Source organism: Drosophila virilis, chromosome 2 (assembly GCF_030788295.1).
Source record: "Drosophila virilis strain 15010-1051.87 chromosome 2, Dvir_AGI_RSII-ME, whole genome shotgun sequence".
NCBI classification, from domain to species: domain Eukaryota; kingdom Metazoa; phylum Arthropoda; class Insecta; order Diptera; family Drosophilidae; genus Drosophila; species Drosophila virilis.
The window spans coordinates 32,733,033-32,755,871 of NC_091544.1; the positions used below are offsets into that span (position 1 = coordinate 32,733,033).

At 38.1% G+C, this 22,839-nt stretch overlaps 1 protein-coding gene across 2 annotated transcripts in view; it reads left to right on the plus strand.

Moving 5' to 3' along the window:
• Positions 1-22,061, plus strand: part of LOC6632862 (probable serine/threonine-protein kinase DDB_G0280111) — a 57,713-nt gene extending 35,652 nt beyond the window's left edge. The window contains exons 2-3 of one of the 2 annotated variants that reach the window (XM_070207107.1): positions 20,706-21,133; positions 21,202-22,061. In XM_070207107.1, coding sequence (XP_070063208.1) covers positions 20,706-21,081 — 376 coding nt within the window. In that variant the 3' untranslated portion in view covers positions 21,082-21,133; positions 21,202-22,061. Of the gene's footprint in view, positions 1-2,415; positions 2,802-20,705; positions 21,134-21,201 lie in introns of those variants that run through there. The other variant, XM_070207108.1, reaches the window with a different exon arrangement.
• Positions 22,062-22,839: the final 778 nt, after the last annotated feature.

Consider the following 22,839-nt stretch of genomic DNA (forward strand, 5'->3'; position numbering starts at 1 on the left):
GATTTGGCAAGCCATATTTTCGCTATAGAGTATTCGAGCAGCATGTCAGCCACTTTGCTCATTCCATCCTTGCCCTGTTGTCTTACTTAATGCCTTGTGATCGACACAAGCTCAAACTGAATGCCCCAATCGAAGGCAACATAAAGTTGCAGGCAGCAGCAGCAGCAGTCAGTCCAAATCGGCAACGACTGCTGCTGCCGATGCTGCTGCAGTCCAAGTGCCAATAATTTCTGGCTGTCCAGAACGAACCTTTTACTTTGCGCTAATAAATTGCCACTAAACGACTTGGACGGGTGAGCACTACAGCTGCGACTCTTTGGTTTTGGTTTTGGCATGGGGACTCGGGATTTGAAGTCTGTTCGCTACAATTGTTGCGCCATAATTTCCCATCAAATTTTTCACACTCGGCCGCGGCAGCGGCTGCATTTGCGATAATCAAATATTTGACCTCTGCAGCAAATAAATTTTAATGCAATCGCAACAGCTAAGAACCGAAAAAAATGCCCGGCAAACGTGAAAGCGCATTGCCAGCGCCGCAGTCTCTGTCGCTGTCGCCGCCGCTGTCGCAGTCGCCGTCGCTGTCGACGTTGCGTGTTAAACACAATTCAAAGTCTATAATTATTGTAGAATTGCCAGCAGAGCCAACACGGTACACACCACAGAGCACGGAGAGCGCGGGCACCCAGCCAAGAGGCTGGCAGCTGCAAGCGGCGCGCTGCACATGGAACATGAAAATTGTAGCGTGTTGCTGCAGCAGCAGCAGAGGCGGCAGCGGCGGCAGCGACAGTACAAGAAAAATTCCAAACACACATTCTAATTCTACATTCGCCGCGACTTGACACACTGCTGGCAGAGGGAGCTGAGGGAGCACTGGATCGCAATCTCAACCCAGCTGGTTGTGATTCAGTTGGGGCGCCTGTGAGAATCGCTAGCTTAACTGTTCACAGATCTACGAGATGCTGTCTGTATACGTGTATGTGTATGCAATTAATGCCCAGAACTGTGAGCTGCCATTTGTGTTTGCCTTTTTCGGGGAAGCGGAAGCATTGCACACGCCCACTTGTCGCTCGCTAACTGGCATTGCAGCAGTTGGCAGAATTTGATGTTGTCTCACTCCATGGGCCATGCGACGTGCCATACCCCAGAAGGATCTGGCGGCACGCCCACACACACACACACACACACACTTACGTGCACAGAGCATTTGAGCTTTTGCCGCGGCGGGCAGTTGAAAGTTCTTTCAAACTAATTGTAAACTGTTGTTAGCCAGTTGCTTAACTGTTTGCTTGTTAGCCGCTTGTTTATTAACAATTTAACGCTCCGCACGAGATTCGTAACAGACGCGTTGCTCTCTCTTAACTCAACTCTCCAACTGCAGCAGTAGCGGGGGACCGGGACCGGGCCGGAGTGGCAGTTAGGGGCGTTACTTATCAACTGGCCACTAGCAAAATTTATACACTGTAAACTGTTTTGGCAGCGCATAAACTGCGGCGTTTTATGCGCTGACCGTTTGACCTTTTGCATGTGTTAAGTTCTTCACGCCTGTTGTGTGCCTGGTGCTTGTTGTGTGTATTGGTTTTGTGTGTGTGTTCATAACTGTCACAGGACGGCAAATGGGGCGTGCTGGGTGGCTAGGCAACTGGTGGGCGTTTAAAACGTTCAAACAGTTAAGGCTTTGGGGCACATTTCGAGTAAGGCAAAAACAAAAGACTAAGGCACCGAACTTGATACCAGTTTTTTTGTTGGCTGGGAAAAAATATGCAAAACAGCACACAATAAATAAAGATAAACTTTTACAGATGACATAAACTAGTTTTTAGAACCTGATTTAAATAAATATTTACATATAAATATTTACATATATGTGAATATATAGAGACCAGATAGCCATTAAATCCTTAAAACATGAAGAAAAAGTCTTCATACATTTTATTTGCATACAGAACCAATTTATATATATATATATATATATATATAAATATGTATATAAGTCTTTATGTGTAAAACTGTTTGTCCTGACTGATTGACTGACTGACTGACTGAATGATTGGTGTTTGCAATCAGTTTCAAAATCATTTTAAAGCTTTTTGAGAAAGCTATATTCGAATATTCTATATTCAGTTTAAATTTTACCAAAATAAGTATCAATATGCTTAGGAAATGTTAATTAATAGTTAAGGTTATTTAAATTATATGGTATATATTTGAGATAATTGAAAAACTTACAAATAATATCATTATGCCCAAAAATGTTTATTTATCGCTTGAAAATATTTATTTTTATTTTATACATTTGATTTAATCAAAACTTAAATAAATATCATTGTGTTTATTTATAAGCTATTTATTTATATCTTTTGCCATTGTCATAGCCCTACAACTAACTATTGTTATGTATTTCTATTGTACTTACAGGTAAGTTGTTCACATCGAACAATCGTTATACGATGTCCGGCGGTGCAAAGTACACCCTGAAGTTATGTAAGTGGGCAACAGCTAATGCAAATAATTGGCCGGTTAGTGGAATTGGCCAGACCAACGCCCTGGTCGACCCAGCGTAAAGCAAACAAAACTAAAGCGAAATTGTAACAAAAGCCAAAACCAATTTTAATTTCAAATGTTAACGATTTTCATGTAACTTTCGAGTGTGTATGTGCGTGTGTGTGTGTGTATTATTGTGAGACTTGCATAAGTTGCAATTTGAGCTAAATAGAAGCCAGAGTCAGCGAAATAATAACGGGCCGAGCAGAGCTAATGATGCGACATGTAAGCAACATGTGGGGCAGGTGGGTTTTTGGGGCGGGGGGGTACGTGCACCGGGCGGTGGCTGATTTAAAAAGAGTAAAAATGCGTCACGCTTACCGTTAGAGCACGCACGCAGCATGCCAGCAGCTCCCCATGGGAGCGCGTTGTGCCGCATCCCAAAAGTTCAAAAGCAAATGCGAAACCCATGGCTGGCTGCCGTGGCTGCCCCAACTGCGCCGCCTGCCCAGCATGTGGCGCGCTCCCTTTTTGGCAAATTTGGTGCAGCAGCCTCTCGTCGTCGGCGTCGTTGTCGTAGTTGGCATCGTCGTCGTCGACGCAGCGCCTTTCACAAAATCTAATCAGCAAACGGGCGGCCGGTCGGCCATTCCGATTCGGATTCGGATTGGATAGCAGCAATTTACTCAAGCGAAAAATTAGCAACTAACTTGGCGCACAGTTTGAAGCTGATTTACAGCCCCAGCCAGGAGTAGCTGCGGGCTAGCGGTTGCGGGGGAGAGATCTGCCTTGAAATAGTTAACTTTTACCCCATAAATACGATACGTGCAAAATCTCAACATGGAATTCTTGTTAGCCTCGCCACACAGACTGCCTGGCATCCTGTGGGGAGGGGGCATTCTAATTGAAATTCCGGGCGATGCTGCCAAAGATGACGTGCCAGGAGTGTGTGTATCCGGGGGACAATTCAGGCGCTGTTCGCATGCTGCTATGATGCAAATTTGATGCCATCTGTGCACAATTAGTTGTCAATATTGCGCATACGACATGTATGCAAAAAGCGAAAAGCAAGACCACAGACACACAGAGAGCAAACAAACAAAACAAACAAAAAACTCAATGACTGACTCATTTGGCAGCGGTTTGCAACACGCAACAAAAATCAACACACGCAACTGACCAGCCGCACAGTGGGACAAAACTAAGAATAAAATCAAATTAAATTTCAACTTAATCGTAGTCTATAATAATATTATTCTGAAGAGAATATAATCTACAATTGCTCAGTTATTTACGTGCATCTTGTTTGGTTTTAGTTTACAATTGAGCATAACTTGTCCCACTGTGCAGTAGCAGCCAGTCGGCGTCCAGTCGAACGTGGCTAGGCATCAGCTTGACTGGCGTCGACACCTCTGGTTTACCATATTGATGCCAATATGAACGCACAGAGGCCATCAAGAGCAACGGCCATTTGCATAAAGACGCCAAGCCCACTAAAAAAAATATAAAAAAAAAGCACCCGCCCCGTTTTTAGGCGCAACCACTTTGAGCATTTATCGTGCGCTCAATTTGGTGCGTTGGGCAACGCTCGAGAGTCGTCGATAAAGACCCCAACGCAAAGTCCGCTGCAATTTTCATGTGTGACACATATATAATTCGTGTGTGGAACGGTAACAAGTAACAGGTGAAACACTGCCCCGAGTGAGTCAGAATCGAATATATAGGCAGATCATGAGTGTGTGTGTGTGTGCTTGTGTGTTTGTGTGTGGGGCAATCAGTGACGGGGCGTTCCGTTAAGCTGCGACTTTTGCAGCCTCCAAATTGTGCTGTGCACCCAGAATTTATGTTATGCATATGCCATGGCACGCTCTGGGCCACTCTCGAATGGTAAATGCAGCCGGCGGCAGACACCTTGCGGGCACTTAAACCGCGCTCGCACCTAGCTAAATCAATGTAAAGTGTGTCAGCCATAAGGCTTAAAGACGTTAACTACTCCCAGCCTGGGTCACATATATTAACATGGCCAACTGCAAGCTTGATGTGTTTGCCTTTGGGGCGTAAAGGGGAGCAAAACTGTTGCTTGGACTGGTAATTAGTCGAGAACTCTTGCAGAGATTCTTACATCTTGTGAGTTTGTGTAATCGGAAGTTGGGAAATTATGTTTTATTAAATCTAATATGTTTATGTTTTTTTATGCTTGGGTTTCTTTCTTAAGTCTAATGTTGAGGTTTTTAGATTGTAAATGGAGAAACAAGTTTAAACTGGAGCAGTAATTATAATAAAATGTAGAATAAAAATTAAATTTTTTTATTTGTTTATTTATTAGTCTAAGCCCAAGGCTCTTATATTAATGTATTTTATATCTCCACATTTATGTGAGAAGCAATTACCCGGCTTCGACCGATTCGAATGAATGATGCTGAAAGCTCAAGTAGTGCCAACATTTTTTTGTCTAATTCGTATTAGGTTCAGCCAGATAAATGGTCACTAAATTTACCATTACAAGTATTTAATAAATAAAAGAAACATATATATATTAAAAATTTGAAATTGAACCTGCACCTTGCGGCTTATTAGTCCTATGCTCAGGAACCTTACTAGATGCTGTTAAAGAAAGCCTATGTACAAATTTCAGATTCCTTGCATTTTCCGGGTAGATCATTAGTTTGTAAGTCTGGATAAACTCTATTATTTATGTATATAGATATATATTTCATTTTCAGTTGGTAACACACTTCAGTTCTTGTATTTGCTTTCTAAAATTGCACTTTGTGTGTGGTCTGTAGATTTTTTCATTTTTGACTACATTTCAGTGATATATATTACAAAAGTGTATCATAATTAAAGAATCGTTTTGTCGGCAGCTTCACAACAAATGCTGTAATAATAATTATCATAGAGCCGCGGTGAACAAAAAGTTCTTTCAGCTCTATAAATCAAATCTGGCCTTCTGCCGCTTCGGCTCAAATTCTTCGGCAGCTTTGGAGTTTAATAGCTCAAGAACTTATCGTGGGTGGTCCATAAGTATTAAGTACCCAGAGCACAATGCACCTAGATAGAGCACACACACACACACGCACATGAACATAACTGCTCAAAAGCGCTCATAACTCAATAGCTTAGGCTCATTAGCAGCACACGCAGTCAAAAATACCGCAGCTATTAGTACCAAGCAGCTTGTGGATGATTAGTGGGAGAAGGGGGGTTCTTTATATGTTGAGGGTGCTGCAGGTCTCAGTCCAAGTGGCAACTTTAGCCTGCACACTTTGTATGCTACAGTAGCCTCAATTTGTAGAACTTGTGCTCGAGCAAGTAGAAGCATTCTAGCTAATAGCCAGGAGAGTGGGCAACATAAAGACAGAGAGAGAGAGAGAGAAAGAGGGGCTGTGAGGAGCGGCACAGCAAAGGGGCAGATTGCCATAAAAAGTGGAGCTCAATTTCCTAGCTGCCCACGAAGTCAACGTCGTCATCGCCATCGTCGTCGACGTCGTCGTCGTCGTCTTCAGCGTCGCCGTTGGTCACGTCAAGACGTGCGCGTAATGAGCGTTAAATTTGTGGCCCGCTTTTGTTGGCATTTCTTTTGGCCATTTTTGTTGTTGTTGTTGTTGTGTTTTTTTTGGTTTTTGGGCAAGTTCTAATCACCGCAGAACACGCTTCGTTATTAGTTAAATTAGTCACAAAACGGTTTCCAAAAACATTTTCAGGCAACCTTTAATTATTGCAAATTTTTCAGCTTTTAGTGCCTCTAATAAAAACTCATTAAACTCTTTGGCAACAACAACAACAACAAAGTTGTTGTTTTTTATAGCCTTTTATAGTCGATGTTCTTTGATGGGCTGATCGCCAAATGTGGGTCAGCATAAATTATGAAAGATATAAATTATGTTTGGGCAACAACTGCCAAAGTACAAGGTACTTCGGCCTCCATGCCACATGCAGTTCTCAGTTTCTCAGTCTCAGCCTTTCACTGCTATCAATAAATATTTTCGTTTCGCTCGGTGCGATGTGCCTGCGATAAAGACAAACGGCCTGCCAATATGAATTAGCTAAGCGAATTGGCCATTTGGCCAGTTTGGTAAACAACTTCAGCAACGACTGCTCGTTGATCGTTGCCTATTCTCTGCTCTTTCTCTTCCTCTCTCTGCTCTCTCTCTCTCTCTCTCTCGTTCTGCTGCCAGCTGCCAGTCGGCAGCGTGCTGCTCCAATATCATCATTATCATTAGCACAGGCTTGCGCCCAGAAAGCAGCCAGCAAAACTGTAGCAGTTGATAAATGTTTATGTTGATAGCCAGCGAAAACCATAAAAAATAAGAAACACTCTAACATGGACTGAGCAGCGAATTTAATTGAAGTTTAGATGCTCTTCTAAAAAGTTTGGTTAGCCTTTCTATGCCGAAAGCTAATTAAATTAAAAAATAATAATTTATTAAATTTTACCCCAAAATAATAATAAAAAGTGATGATATACAATTTCCCTTTAGGTTAATTTAAAATTATAACTTTATTTTCTACATAAAAAATTACTAAATTCCATTCCAAAAAACTATTTATTTTATCAAAGAATTACTGAACTTCATTATAATTGTAGTTGAAAATTTATTATATATTTAGGAGAAGACAAATTGTCCAACCATTTTTAAACAAATTAAATACTGATAAGCGAAATATTTCTTATTGATGCACAAATTTTCAATACAGACTTAATTAAAACTTTACTACCATAAGTAAAAAGGCCATAAACATAAATCAACTTTTTTTTAAAAGAATCAAATGTATTTTGTTAGACAGAAGTTTAACCCGAAAGTTATTGCTTAGCCAATAAAATATCGTTCGATAGTATTGCAGAGGCTCAATTAGACTTTCTACAGCTCAGAATAAAACCCGTTGAGTAACATACTTAGCTATCCATAAGTGCATAAATATCTTTGATTGCTTAATGCCCATGGGAATACAGTTACATTTTGGCCTAATGCATTTGTCAAATGTCGTGATACCCTTACGGGTAAGTGTATAAAATGTGCTTTTAGCTTCCTGCTAGCCGAAGGTTAACAAAGTTCAGCCACAAATTCCATTCATTCGGCTGCAACTGAAGCTGCACTCATTGACGACGACAACGTTGTTGCTTGTTGTTGTTGCTGTTGTTGTTGTTGGCTTTCAACACGCTCTGCCAATAAATTTGCAGCACTTGTTACTCTTTTAACGGTCTTGGGGCCGCTCACCAAGCATTCCTTGGCATTGGCATTACCGCCAGAGATCTATTTTTGCTTAACAACAAATATTTTCTTGTACGTTTAACTCGCGTTTGTTGTCGTTGTTGTTGATATTGTTTCTGTTGTTTTTTTTTTTTTTTTTGCCATGCAGGAAACCAAAATGGCGCTGCATTAAATGCTGGGTAGCCAAAAAACTTGTTGAAATTTTGCCTGGCCAACTGCGATGCGACTCATTTGATTAGAGCTGATTTAGCCAAAAGGTTAAGCAGCCGCCCAAAAGTTGTTCCATGGAATTTCCGTTCGTGATGTTTTCCGCTTTGATTTTTTGCTAGAGATTTTTTTCTTTTTTTTTTTTTTTGTGTGGAACGTTTATTTGATTGCATCGCTTTGTCATGGCTTAATATATGGGCTACTGTGGTTTTGTAAGTATTTTACTTAATTTGTCAAATCACCTTCGGCAGCATGTAGTGGACGTCGAGCTTGTGTCCATGCCCAATGATTTGCATAAACACTATGGCTAAAAGTATGTGCCCACAGGCAATGTGTGCTATTAGCCTAGAAAGCATGCAAACCAACTTGTATTTATATATATATACCACGCTGCAGAGCTTCAGCTAAGCGCCAGTGTCTGATAATAATGTTAATGATAATGATGTTCATCTTTTTGGCAGCTTTTTGTTTTTATAATTGCTCAGGTGCCTCTCCGTCTGCTTCTTTTTTTTTTGTTATTCTTCAACATTTTGTGCTAATCACTATAACATTTTGCAGCCGCTTTTTGACCCGCTTTTTCATTCAGAATCGTTGTTGTTTTTGTAATTATATACTGCCAAGTAAGCATTTACAGTTTGAGAGGCGTTGCGTGTCTCTAATGATGCGCGATCTATGCGAATACAAATGCTGACCGCCCGCCAAGAGATGTCTTCGATTGGGCAACAGTCACGTCACGTCACGCATAGATCATATGCAAATTCTGAAATCCTTATAAAAAGAATGATAGATTGTTATTATTATTGTTAGCATTGGGCACAGTGTCTTTTAGCTTGGCCAAAAATTTGCATACAAGGAAAGTGTGCAAATATTTTTGCAGAAGGTTTTCTAACATGTGCTCAATGATTTTTTAAATACGTAAAAGATGAATGAGGAAACGGTTCTTATGTTAATATTAGCGCATTAAGATATCAACCCTATAATTTGCCTGTGATTAATATAAAAGCTATTTTAAAGAAACATTATAATGTTATTTAATAATACAGTTTATATATTTTGTTTATTAGTAGATTGTAAGATAGATTATATTAGGAAAATATTAATACATTTTTTAAATTAAAGCAAGTTTAATATTCCGTTAATCAGGCTTTAAAGACAGCTATTTTATGTATACGAATAATCCTTTTACAAGAAAATTAAAATATGTGGAATATTTCAACATCAAAATTTTTATCCAGAAATATGTCAATTGGTTAAGAGAACTTTAAGATATAAATACTAAACTAGGCAGGCCCCAAGTCAATTTCAGGGGCAGGAACTATGTCAGGAACCTCCTAGTTCCATCATTAGAAGTCTTTACCATCGACTTACGGATGATGCTCCCCTTTTGAAGCTTCAACCTGTTGAGAATATATATATCGGTATATATTTTTCTTTACATGCTCTTTTCCCAATTAGCATTTAAATAGACGCAGCTCGCATTTCATTGAATATCTTATATTTCTCATGTAGTTAGACTAATTTTTCAATTGTTTGTTAAGCTTTACATAATTTTGTAGACGCCTTTGTATTAAACTTTTGAGTAGCTTATCTAATTTACTCACTATAACTTTTTACATACATTTGTACAGTTCGGCCGCCTTTATTTATAGTTGTGCATTATTTCAACAGCACGATATGGGTGAGGGTGGGATGAGGGGTGTGTGGTTAGCAAACATTTAGTTTGGCCAGATCACGACACTATCAATTAGAGGCGGCGGAACGAGAGACAATTGTTTAGGACTCTCAAGACTGTGGCGGGGCTTGTTAGCAGGGCGTGTCAGCCGTTTATCATTTCTGCGGGTTTCGTAATGGAAAACAAAACTAAAAGCAAACAATAAAAAAACATTTCGTTAGGTGTGCTTTTTCTTTACTTTTGGGCGGCATTATATTACAACAATTGCTCTGCATTTGTTTGGGAACTTTCAGAGCAGCGCCTAATTATGCAAGTGGCCAACACCCATAGAAAAAGTAGCAAAAAATAAATACATTTGCGTCGATCATTTGCATAAAAATAGTTTCAAGTGTGCAGCTTATAAGAAGACCAAGGTCTTTGCCTTTTAAAAATTTTGATTAAATTAAAATTTTGTTTAATGCATTTGTATTTTGTCCAATTAAGACCAAAGTCCACGAAATCTTTTTGATGCGTTTCGGTAATGAATGCAGCAGCAGCTCAGCTGAAAGCTTTAGCTATATATATGTATTTATTTTTATAGGGTTTCAGTTTCGCCAGCGCCGCTTGAAGGCCCTTAAAAGGAAATGTTGTTTGTCACACTGACTTATTTTTCCACTGCCACTTGACCAACTGAGACGGCGACAACGACGGACAGACACTCTGCACTTGTGGTCAGCGTTCGGTCTGCGTTGTCATCTTTTGTCTCTTTTGATGCTGCCCTCAAAACGAGCTCTTCGACGTGAGCATGTGTGTGTGTGTGTGTGTGCGGTTGGCTCGTTCGTTGAGGCTGTGCCTAGCTTATAGATTCAACTGTTAGTAGGTGCAACCAGGCAGACAGACGGACAGACAGCCAGCAAGAGGGACGGTTAGACGACACTTGACGCTGACTCGGCGTTGCTTGGCTTCCTGCTCAGAAAGTCTAAACATGTCGCTGACTCTGGCAGCGGCTGCCTTTCCCAAAGAGTCTTGCGGTTTCTGTCTTGCGTAAAGACGGAAAGTGTTTCTTTTTCTTTTTTTTTGCTTTGAAATATATTCTTTTTGCAAATAGAACTGCATGAATTAAAAATGGGCAAAAGACGCTAGGCGTCTTTAGTGTAGACATTGAATTAATAAACCTTTTAAAGTGTGTTCTATATTGTTCTAGAGACAATATAATTAAGGATATATAAAGGCAGTTGTATGAATATTTTAGTTCTTGGCCACACAACTTTGTACAGGGTATCCTTATAGTAAAGCAACTCAATTGTAGAGCACTTGTTGCTGCTGCAGCATGTCAAATGCAACAACAACATCAACGACATCGGAACATGTCAGGGCGACACTTTGACCATGTTGCAATTGCCGCATAGCTGCAGGCTGGATCGAGAAGTAGCAACAGCAACAGCAACAGCAACAACAACAACGACAACGACAACAACTCAATGTCAAAAGTGCATTGAAGACTAAAGTCAGGGTTAGCAGGTAGTCAAGCTCAGGCCGAAAGACAGACAGACTGTGTCGGCCAGTAAAGTCAGTAAGTCAGACAGTTTGCACAGTTTTCCAGCTGCCTGTTTGTTGTTGTTGCAACAGCAAGATGTGTGTTTGTGTTTGTGTCTGCTGTGATATTGTGTGCAAAAGTTCAAGTTGGCTGGCCCAAAGCAGACAACAAACAATGTGGGCGTGACAGCAGCAGCTGAGTCAATAGTTCGGCTGCACTTTAACGGATGTTTCTTGCCCACTAAACTTGGCCAGAAATGCGCCTAACATGAAAATGCAATTAATGAAATGCGCTGGCAAAAAAAAAAACAACAATTAATTGTAAAATTATAAAAAATGATTTTGTCAGCGATGAGCGCGTACAAATTTTATAAATAACCTGGAAGTAAAAACAATCTTTTCATTTATAAAAAAAAGCCCGGCATTGCCCGGTTTGAAAACGAACAGCTTCAGACAGAGCCCATCACGATTCTATGAATCTTATTGTTTTCGTAGCTCACATCGAATTTCATTATTTTTTTTGTATTTATTTATTTATATTGTGAATAATAACTTATAAAAATATGAAAAAAAAAATGTTGTAAGTTCAAACTTATGATTTTATGTTCGCTCGTTTTACTATTATAATTTGTCATGTAATCTTTTATCAACATTTTCCCTCACTTGGAGCTCGAATTTTCCAAATACTTGGTTGCGGTCCAAAAGAAAGGGTCAGTCGATTTTTGAGGTCTTAGGGATTTCACTGTACATTGCAGCAGCCAGAAAGACATATTTCTAGATGGTAATAATATTGATATTTGTTAATATTTTATACCCATTTTTTCTATATTTATTTCTTATACTTTTGTGCTGCTTAAGATTTCCTAAGGCGCGCATCTTTAGCTAAAATATGACATCAACTGTGAGCATCACTTTCTGAGTCATTAGTTGAAGTATTTCGAATCAAGATTGTCTCATGATTTAATTTTTAATATATACGCATATATCGATTGTAACTGCTCAACAGCTGAGATCATGCCAATACATATTAGCTTTTATTTAAAAGCAATATAAACTAAAACTCAAGCTTATAAAAGAAAACAACAAAATATAAAGATGTGCTATAGTAACAATAATATCCATTAAGAAAAATATTCATAGATATTGTATTGGTGTTGTTTTGTTGCTGTTTATAACATTTAGATAATGTGATGCTTGTAATGAAAAACAGCATAAAACTCTAGAGCTTGTCCATAAATCTCTCTCTCTCTCTCTCTCTCTTCATATATATATATACATATATATATATATATATATATATATATATATATATATATATATATATATAACTAGCTTATCTGTCCATGCATACTATATATATCTTATATATCTATGTATTCTATTTGCGCAATAAAACAGAAAATATTGTCACATTTCAGAGAAAACGAAAACGAAACGAAAACAAGTCAAGTTGTTGGAAATTATGGCGCATTTAAGATGTCATATTTATATGCCACTTGCTGTGACAGAGTTTGGAGTGAGGTCTCCAAGCGCTCGGATCCCCCGCTCGTAAACTATGAAAATAGTCTTGATTGCGTAGTGTAGCGACTGTCAATTGTTAATTGTGTTTTATGGACTTTTCGGATTTTTCATCAGCATTTTCATTAGACAGGCAAATGGAGATGATAAAGCATACAATAAATAGACATCGCTTCCTTATGCCACATTTGCCGGGTGCTTCCGCCTGGCCATAAAACTAATCGACAGCTCCAATCGAAACGATCCATCGATATGCCTGACCGTCTCTGTCTCAGCTCTTGATTTGTATTGACTTTCAATTTCACTGCACACACACAGGTGTGCGCTGCAATTGTCAGCGTTTATTTTTCTTGATTTATAATTATGGAAAATGTTTAACAACTTTTACTTCTTCCGCTTGTCTGAAAGCCTCTGCTAGCTCTCTAGATATGCCATATACATAGTTAAGAGAAGAATAAACATTTGATAGCCTCTGCAAGTGCACACGGTTGTTGTTGTTGTTGCTGCTGTTGTTGTTGTTGCACTCTTTGGAAATTCGAAAGTGCTAAACGTTATTCGTTGTGGCATCCACACGTGACAACTGCGGAAGTTGTTGGGATTTGGGGCTGTGCGATAGCAGCATTAAAGTAAACACTCGGAAATGTTGGGACTGTCTGACGTTAAACTCGTGCTGGTCAGATTTTTATTGCATGGGCAAGTGTTTATACATAATAAATTCTTATAGCTTTTATTTAAAAAAAAAATAAAATAGTGTTTTTAAGATTTTTAAATTATTATAGGGCTTTTAAATTGTTAATACTTTGGAAGGGTTTAAGAAAGTTGGTTGAAAATTTATGGTTAAATTTAATTTTTCAATATACGTGCTTAATTGTTTAACAATTTGCCTCAGGGAAATAGTTATAACATTTTCTTTAAGGTGATTGAGCAAAAGGAAGCTTAGATCATTTTTTTGTAAGTTAAAATAAAAAAAATATCTTCGCACTCATCAGAATATAAACTTAATTAAGAGCAATTCTTAGAAAATAAGTTATATGTGCGTTTCCACGTTTATGATTATACATATATTTATGTGGGATTTGTAAAGGTTTCTTTTCATTATTAATGTATGCACATAGATTGGGTAATGTCAGATGTTCTTACCCTTGCTCATATTTGTAATGACCTTTTTTGGTGTACAGATTTTAAAAACTGAAATAATATAATTATTTTCTGCACACAGCCGACTGTTCCTACTGCCTCTCATTTCCAGACGTAGATCGATTCTTCAGCTCCTTAAACGTAATTTCAAATTTAATATATTCTCAGAAATTCTAGTGTACCAATCTAGTATATAAAGCAATACTTGTCAATGATGAAATATATATCACATATCAATATTTGCCAGCTAATATTAGAACAATTTTTGTTGACAATTCGCTGGCACCATTGAATTTCTTACTCAAACTGCTAGTCTATAAATAGCAACAGCTATTTGCTAGCAAATAAAAGCACCTGCAGAAGCTAATAGTTTTTCCAATTATTACAAATCAACTTTCAGCTGGATCAAATTTAGTGGCCAAGTTAGTTTTCTTATTCCTTTTTGTAGCAGGTTTCTAAGGTGTACAGCCTAGGGGTCTGTTGTTCATCTGGCTGGGCTTATCTATGCATCTTTTGGCACAGTAGCTGCAAATGCAGTCAAATTGCAGCCTTTTAACGGCAACTGACGGCTAACATTGGCGCTGGTTAGCCAGCGCTTTGGGTCAGTAATTAATTCACATCATGAGCACATTCATGACTTCCACACTTCCAGACTTCCAAAATGCCTTGGGGCTCTGGCACTTTTGGCTTGTCTTGGACAATTGGCCAATTCATGCGCTTTAATTACTTCATAAAAGCCAAGACATGGCGGGCCATGGCCCTTAGCCAACGAAGTTGGCCTAACTGTTCTCCGATTTTTGCGCGTTTTTTTTTTGTTTGTTGCTGCTGCCTTTTGTTGTTGTTTAATGATAGACCTTTAAGTTTTTCTTGTTGTTATTACTTATTATTCTCTCGTCTGCCTCTCTCTCTGTCTTTCTTCCTCTCCCTCTCTCTCGCTTAGTATGTACGTTTTTATTTTTGATGCTCATCAATTGTTTGAACATTTTCAAGGTTCGATCAACTTTCCGAGACGCTGTCTTTAGACTTTCATTGATGGTAACTGGAGTGTAAAGCTTATGCTATATTATGCTATATGCTGTGGCACGCTTCAATGGCTTTTCTGGGCGTCCATTTCACACCATTAAACGCCTGCATCTGTTTAAACTAGTTGCCAGTACTCATTAGCGGGCAGTGTTAATCACTCGCTTATCAAAAAAAAACGCCCCGCTTTTAAATCTATTGTAAAGCTTCAAATGGGAAGCGGAGCTTTCTCTGTCCAATGGAATGTTTTTGTTTATTGTTACACATTTTTGTTTCGTATTTTTGTTTGTTTTTCTTCAATTTTTTTATGATTTAATTAAGTTGTGCAGTTTGAAGGGCACTGAAAACAAAAATCTTAGGCAACGAACCTCAATATATTTAGTTGTGTGTGTGCCTGTGTAGTTCATGACCTTTTGGGCTTACAGCTTGACAGTTACTGCGCAGTTTTGTAGCAAGTCAAAACAAAAGACAAACTAGCAGTTTCACATGCGAAACTCAGACAAATGTTAGAGAGTCACTGAGCAGCAAAAAATGTGCTACAGTTTGACAGTAATTGGAGCCACGAAAAATAAAAAGCATAGAAATTGGAAAAAACGTGAGAGCAAGGGAGAAAAGCGCACTGAGAGCTAAATAGAAATTGCGCAGAAAGCTGAAATATAAAGCATACAACGCCGTGTGTCTAGCGAAAACAATTTGTAAATTGCTTCCGACAGCAAATTCAATAATAACAACCCGCCAACAACAACAAAGGCAACAGCAAAAAAAAAGATGCAGAACAACAACAAGCAACTCGGCAACTAATAGTTACTTTCAATCATTCATCATCGATTTCAATAAACAATTTCAATGGGCAGCTGGGCAGACAACACGAAAGGCAGACGACGCACAATGGCTCTGGCACTTGCTACATGTCGAGAGAATGTGGCCGCGTGCAGCACCTCCTCTCCCCCTTACCACCTCACCACCTCTCTCCTTAGCAGCTCTGACTGCCTATCAATAGACTGAACGTGTGAAAGATTTGTTTTTCATTTGCCAAGCTGTTGTTGTGTTACGTATGTGTGTGCCTGTGTGTGTATGGGGAAGTTGAACTTTCGGACAACCTGAGCATGACTAGCCGCAGACAGCCGGGCAGCGATTCTCTTATTTGGCTTTAGGCTCATATTCAATAGTAATTAGAAATAGTGTTTAGCTTGTTGCAAATTGCTTTTGCTGTCCCTTCTTGTTTTTGTTGCTGCTGCTTGTTGTTGTTGTTGTCAGAACCTTGACATTTTGTGGCTATAAGAATTTTGTGGCGGACGCCCATGCAAAATCACAACAAATTATAATGATATTAATTTGGCTAAATCGCAAACCCGTTTACAAAAGAGCGTCATATTTATTTACTGTAGCTCACATTTCGGCCTGGCTAAAAGCACCGCTGGATGGCAAATGTCAGAAGTTAAGCATGGCTAATGATAATGAGTATATATTTTATATATGTTTCTAATAAAAGCTGCGACAACAATAAGCAATCGAAACCAATAAGAACAACAGCTATAACAAGTTTCCTGTTGCAAGATGCCAATAAAAAAAAACAAATGGCCAACAGTGCCTTGCCAAACCTGCAATTGTGGGCGCTGTATAGATATCAAACTGCATTTTACATAATCAAGATCAAGAATGCTTGTCAAACGGTGTACAATTTCTGCTAAACTGTGGTAGGCTCAGAAGCACTGCTTTTACAAGGCATTTTAAGGAGCACCTGGCTGCTGCTTGTATCTGCTACTATCTTTGACACTGGCTGCCAACATTTTTGTCATATGCAAAACAAAAGACTTAAGCAACGAACTTGCTGCAGCACAACAGAATGCTGCGCCTGGCAGCCAGGCACACATAATTGCTGCATCAAAATTGCTTTTCATTTGCTCAAAATGAAGCAATTGTTGGGGCATGCAGTAAAGCAGCGAGCAGCATGGGGCAGGCAGCAGCGGCCACAGCGCAGTCAACAGTCAGCGATGCGGATGTGAAGCTGCGCTTGTGCGGCGCTTCTTTTGTCTTTGCTTTTTTTTTGCCACTATGTGTGCCCCAGCTCCACACAAACACACACACACACACACAGCTGCTTAACATGCCACACAGTCGGCCAGCAACGAGTGCAACTGCAACCGGCATGTAAGCGAAATATGTAATTATGCTTAGAAGCAAGTGCAACGGCTGATCTGCGTTTGCCGCGCTGTCGCTTGTTTATTGCAATGGCTTGCCTTTTATTCGTATTTATTATGCAAGTTTTTTGCCTGGCCTTCACCGTGTTGGGCTATTGATTTTGTATCCGAATGCATTGATGGATTTATGTCAGTCGCATATTGACAAATTGCGATGCTGCGCTTGCCATTTGCTTTTTAGCAGCTGCCAATTGCCAATAGACAAATGGGCAAACAAAAGTCTTGAGCAACAAACTGGCTGGGACAACAAGGCATTTGTAAAGCAATTTGTCAAATTTTTGTTGACGACTTAATTAGCCAAACAAACAAATTCATGACACAATACACATACACACACATATATTGACAAAGAGCATTTCAACACGCTGCTTGTTTACAAACAAAAATTTTCAACACAAGCCCTATTTATTAATTTCATCGATTAGCGGAGTAGCAAAAAGATTAGCCCGCTTTAAAATAAGTCAATTTCGCGCCGGCTCAATTTCAAATTTATGAACTGCAAAGCGACAGCAACAACAAACAATAGACTTAGGCAACAAACGAGACTATGATTTATAACCAAATTCAACGAAGACATTTAATGAAAACAAGCTGACAGCCGCTGAGAATTGGGTCGAAATTAGCAAGAGTTTTAATTAAGTTAAAGATAAAATTATGCTTTAATTTTAAAGCATTAGAATATGTGTAAAAAAGGCTGACAGCTTGAGGAAATGGACAAAAACTGCTTAGAAGCTAGTTATGAATATATATGAATGAATAAATGCATAATAAATAAATTATTAATAAATAAAAAATATTATAAAGTATAAAAAGATTCATAAATATATAATATACGCTTTTCTCTTAAATACAAATGATGTAGGATTCTATATGAAAATTAAAAAATTATGTATATATAGTATATAATTATACAAAAAATATATATATCGTATTTTTATAAAATTCGTATTATAATAAATTGATACATAACTAATTTAAAGAATATTAAATTTATAAAAATAATAAAAAATTCTTTCTTTTGAACTGAATTGTTGTTGGATTTTCTAGAAAACCGCAATAGATAAAAATACGTAAATAAATAAAAATGATACAAAAATATATATAAATTTTCTATGAAATTATGATTTATTGAAATATGCATAATACAAATAAAACGAACTTTAATCTTCACACACACGTTAATTAGAGAATACCTTGTAAAGATTATAGAGATCAAACTTTCGCTGACATTACCACAAAATGCACGCTCTAAATATCAACTGAAGAGCGTAAATTGTGTGAAAAATGTACAAAATGGAATTTTCTCACACATGCACACATGCGCCTTAACAATATGGAAGATGTTTATAATATTATAATTAATTAGGATTTCTTGAACACTTTCAAAAGCACCAGACTCAAAGTCAAAGCAAAGTTCAATGCCAAAAACCAACAAACAAACAAATGAAGATACAAAGCATAAAGGCATTTATATTGTATGCAAGTCAAAGGTATGCCTCCCATCTGGCATCTGCTGTTTTCCATTCGCCGCTGATAATGCTTAATTATATATACATAAGCCGCGGCAACAAGACAATGCAACAATAGCAACAACAATGAAGCGTACAAATCTGACCGCCTGATAATGTAAAACGAATTCACACGGCTTGGCATTCAGCTACAATACAAAATACAATAATAATAAAATTAAATTAAAATGCGCATTGAAGGTACTCGTGCGAGCCGCAACATTACGATTAAGTGGCCGGCGCACTGGTTCAATTTTAATTGAAGTAAAGCATTTCGAATGATGCGTCGTCTAGCCAAGATTTTTGTCTATGGAGATGACCCACAGAGCCGCAGCATTGGCTTAATTAATGCTCGCACCAAACGTGTATTGTGCGATAAATTATATCAAGACTCAAAATCAAGTGAAGTTCGGCGGCAAAAACACAAATATAATAAATGAAAATAAAAAAACACATTTAACACGGTTTATTTTTTAATTTATTTATGCATTAAGCGCCTGTCGCTAAACTCTGCGACTGACGCTCGGTGAATGCCAATTGCTTGGCCAACAACAACTGAAACAAAACAAAACAACAATGACAACGAAATATATAAATGAATTGACATTAAATTGTTGACATTATGAGGAAGTAAAGCACGCGGCAGCTTATGCTAATTATGCTTTCAGGCAAGGCTGCCAAAATAAAAAAATTGCATTCCAATTGCAATGCGTATTACAAAATTAACAAAAGCAAAACAACAACAAATGCTAACAATAATTACACAACTTTTAAAAATACACAACAGCTTAATAAGCGCAAGAGGCTTAATACGGAAATTGATTTGAGATTAAATATATACATAAACATGGTACACATGATAATACAAACATATGTTAACAAATATTTGGTATATAAGGAACTTAAGGAACTTAAACTTAACTTAAATGTAATTTTAAATAGGACTGCAAGCCCAGATGGCTGACCGTTAGGTTCGAATCAACTTCATATTCATAAGTTTGCTTCAGAAACCCCCATTCTACATACTTGAACCCAGCTCGCTGTCATCCTTAGTTTCACATAAAACAATACAATTTTCCATTATCAATGCTTTTTCGACTACTACATGAATATATTATATAGATTTAGCTCAAGGCGGCCAGCATAAAATTTATTTAAATATATTAACATTATGCAAATAATTGTTTCCTTCAGAAATATAGTCCTCTGCAGCTATATATAATAGCTATATACTTTTATGACCAACATAAAATATATTAAAATATATATCAACTAGCCTAAGAATTCTTTCGATCTGATAGATAGTTCAATTTCTCCACGACCATATTGAAAAATATTTAAAAATATTATAAGTCTACACCTCTTGAAAAATATAAAGTATAAAATATAAAACAGCAGAGGATTTATAGTGTTAATCTTTGTAAATATGCAAAGTATATCTATGCCAAGCTGTCGGCTCGAAACTAGCTCACAAGACAAGTTGTCGCTTCACGCTCATCAATTTAATTTCAATTAATTTTCTTTGGTAAACAATTTGAGTTGCGAAAAAACAATTAACTCTGCAGCTGCTGTTGCGCATCAACTCAGCGTGAACTCATTTGCATATACCCTATTGTTGTATTGGATGAGTTCAATCATAATAAATCAAAATTTAAACAATCAAAGGCGAAAAACTAGGCGAAAAAAAGCCTTAAACACGCAAAATCTATAAATGTATTTGTGTAAGCAATATGTTTATTGGTTAATGGTTGGCCAAAAGTAGCGCAGCATCAGCTGAAAGATCGATTGCCCGGGCACGAATCGCATAAACAAATTAATTAGCATCTATAAGGTCGACACAACATTGAAAATTGCAGCAGTGTATGAAAATAAACAGCACGCTTCGTGGATGCTGTTTATATTAGTTGTATATCAAAAAATATATATGGTATATATATTTAATGAATAACAAGCGGATCTGAATGCAAGATCTTAGGCTCAGTGGCCTGTTGCCGGGCGGGTCTTGTTGTGGTAGCCAAACCACTTTATAAACTGTTTGCCACATGCCAATTCGCTGGCCAGTTCGCAGTTGTGTGCGACTCATCTTTCCGATTATCGATCAGATTATTTGTGAACGCTGTTCACACCCCAAAGTTTTTGGCAAATAAAAAATAAATCAATTAGCGCAAAGGCTGACTAATTTAATTTTCCACTCTCTCTCTCTCTCTCTCTCTCTCTCTCTGTGTTTCTGCAGCTACATCACGCCAGCCGCCGCAGCGACAACAACAACAGCAGCAGCCGGGGGCAGCAATTGCGGCACGACGGGCGGTACTAGTCTGGCGGTATATCCCACGGCCACGGCGCAGGTCTATCGCTCCAACAATGGACTCGATGTCCTCGACTGCGCCGGCCTGGAGCATCATAGTGCAGCGGCGACAACAGCCAACGGCAGCAATTCCAGCGGCAGCGGCTTCTCCCAGCGACTACGCGAACTGGCCGCATCCGCCGGACTCCTGTCGCTGAAGCCACGCCAGCCGCTGAAGCCCGTTATCAAGACACGCGGCTCACCAGGTCCCGAGTTTCCCAAGAAGGTCACGTTCAGCGCCTTTGCCACGGTCCAGGTGGTGTGATTGTCCACCACGGGGCGTGTCAGCTGCACGTGGGCGCAAGCACTGTGGCTAGGTAAATATTGAGCTCAAAATAAACATTTAATACATTTATATAATATTGTGATTTCACTATCATTGCAGTTGCCGCGCGTTTTGCATTGTTAACCGTTATTGTTGTTTTGTTGCTGTTGTTAAATGTTTAGCATTACTATCGGATTGGCATCTGGCAGACTTGAAAACATTTGCTTAAGTTTAAATTTATATTTGTGCCATGTCTTTGGCTTGAATCTGTTATGAAATATGTACCAATATATGTATACTCCATAGCTGAAAATACCTCAAAGACCCTACACCCTTTTAAAGCATGAATCTGAATTTCCAGCGCAATTTTTAAATTGTTTTTATAATTTTCCCTACCTCTCTCTCTCTCTCTCTCTCTCTCTCTCTCTCTCTCTCTCTCTCTCTCTCTCTCTAGTTTAATTTTCACATTATCTAAATGTTTTTTCTGGAAGACTGACATTTTCAATTTCACAGTTCCTTTCACTATATTTTTCACTGTTCACAACACTATTTTCCCAAATTCCAAAACAGTATTCTTCGCTTTTTTATATTTCTGGCAAATCTACTTTTTAATCACAGCCCCAAATTGTAGACTACACACAAAAATTCTAATATTTTCTATCAAATTGTAAATATGTATGAATTTTTGAATAGTCATAAATATATATGTGGCGTATACATGTGTAATATGTAAGTCTGCTTGAGTGTATGTGTATATCTACCAGAACTTTACATATGTATTGTAATAATACGATATAAGAGTAAAATGAAAGATAAATTTGTATATGTATTTACATACATATACAGTTACCTGCCTTCTATAAGCACGAAATATAAACGTAATTGCTGTTTATTGTATTTTAAATATATTATTAAAAATATTACTTTAAGCTTAATATTATGCATGATCAAATAAAATATAAAAACGAGAAAACAACAAATCAACAAGTCTTTTATTTTGTTAAGTATTTGTATTTAATTTTCGCGCTTATTGTGTGGAATTAAAGGTATGAGGAGTAAGTCTGGTAACAGTAACAGTTACAATAGCAGCTGTAAAAGTGAGGAGTAGTGCTCATTTTTCAAGTTATTCGTTAGCCAATCTGTTAGCCATTAAATAAATTCAGATGCTAACTGTTAAATTTAAGTGAGGAGTAATAGGTTAAATGTTAAAAAACTAGAGTAACCGGCTAACTTATCGATCTACATCCTCATGAATGTTAAATTTTCCATAGCAGAAGCGAGTTCTGTTAACTGTGTTAGGCGCTGTGTTAACTAAGACAATTTGACAATGGGGCAATGTTAATATCGAACCATTTGTGCTCGTTGCTTCGGAGTGTACACACTGATCAGTTTCGAGGCATTTCCTAAAAATTAGCGGTATTTTGTAGCTTAAATTTATGTTTTTGACGGCTCCATTTCAATTGATGGCAGAAAACACAAAGTATCTAATACTTATTTACGGAAAAGGGTTTCCCACATAGCGGAGCCACGTGTCTAGTGGCAGTGCATTTGGCATAACGGACCACTTTGGAGTGCCGGAGCGCCAGAAAATCAACGCTAAAAGGCGGGGGAGGTGACACAAGCACAAAATCTGCTGTTTGTGCTTACAATTCATTTGAATACGAAGCTTAAGAGCGCGTAAAAGTTATCGTCGAAAGGTGGTGCTGAAGCGGGATCACAGCTCGATAACATAATGGATAAACTATTGCTGTGAGGAGC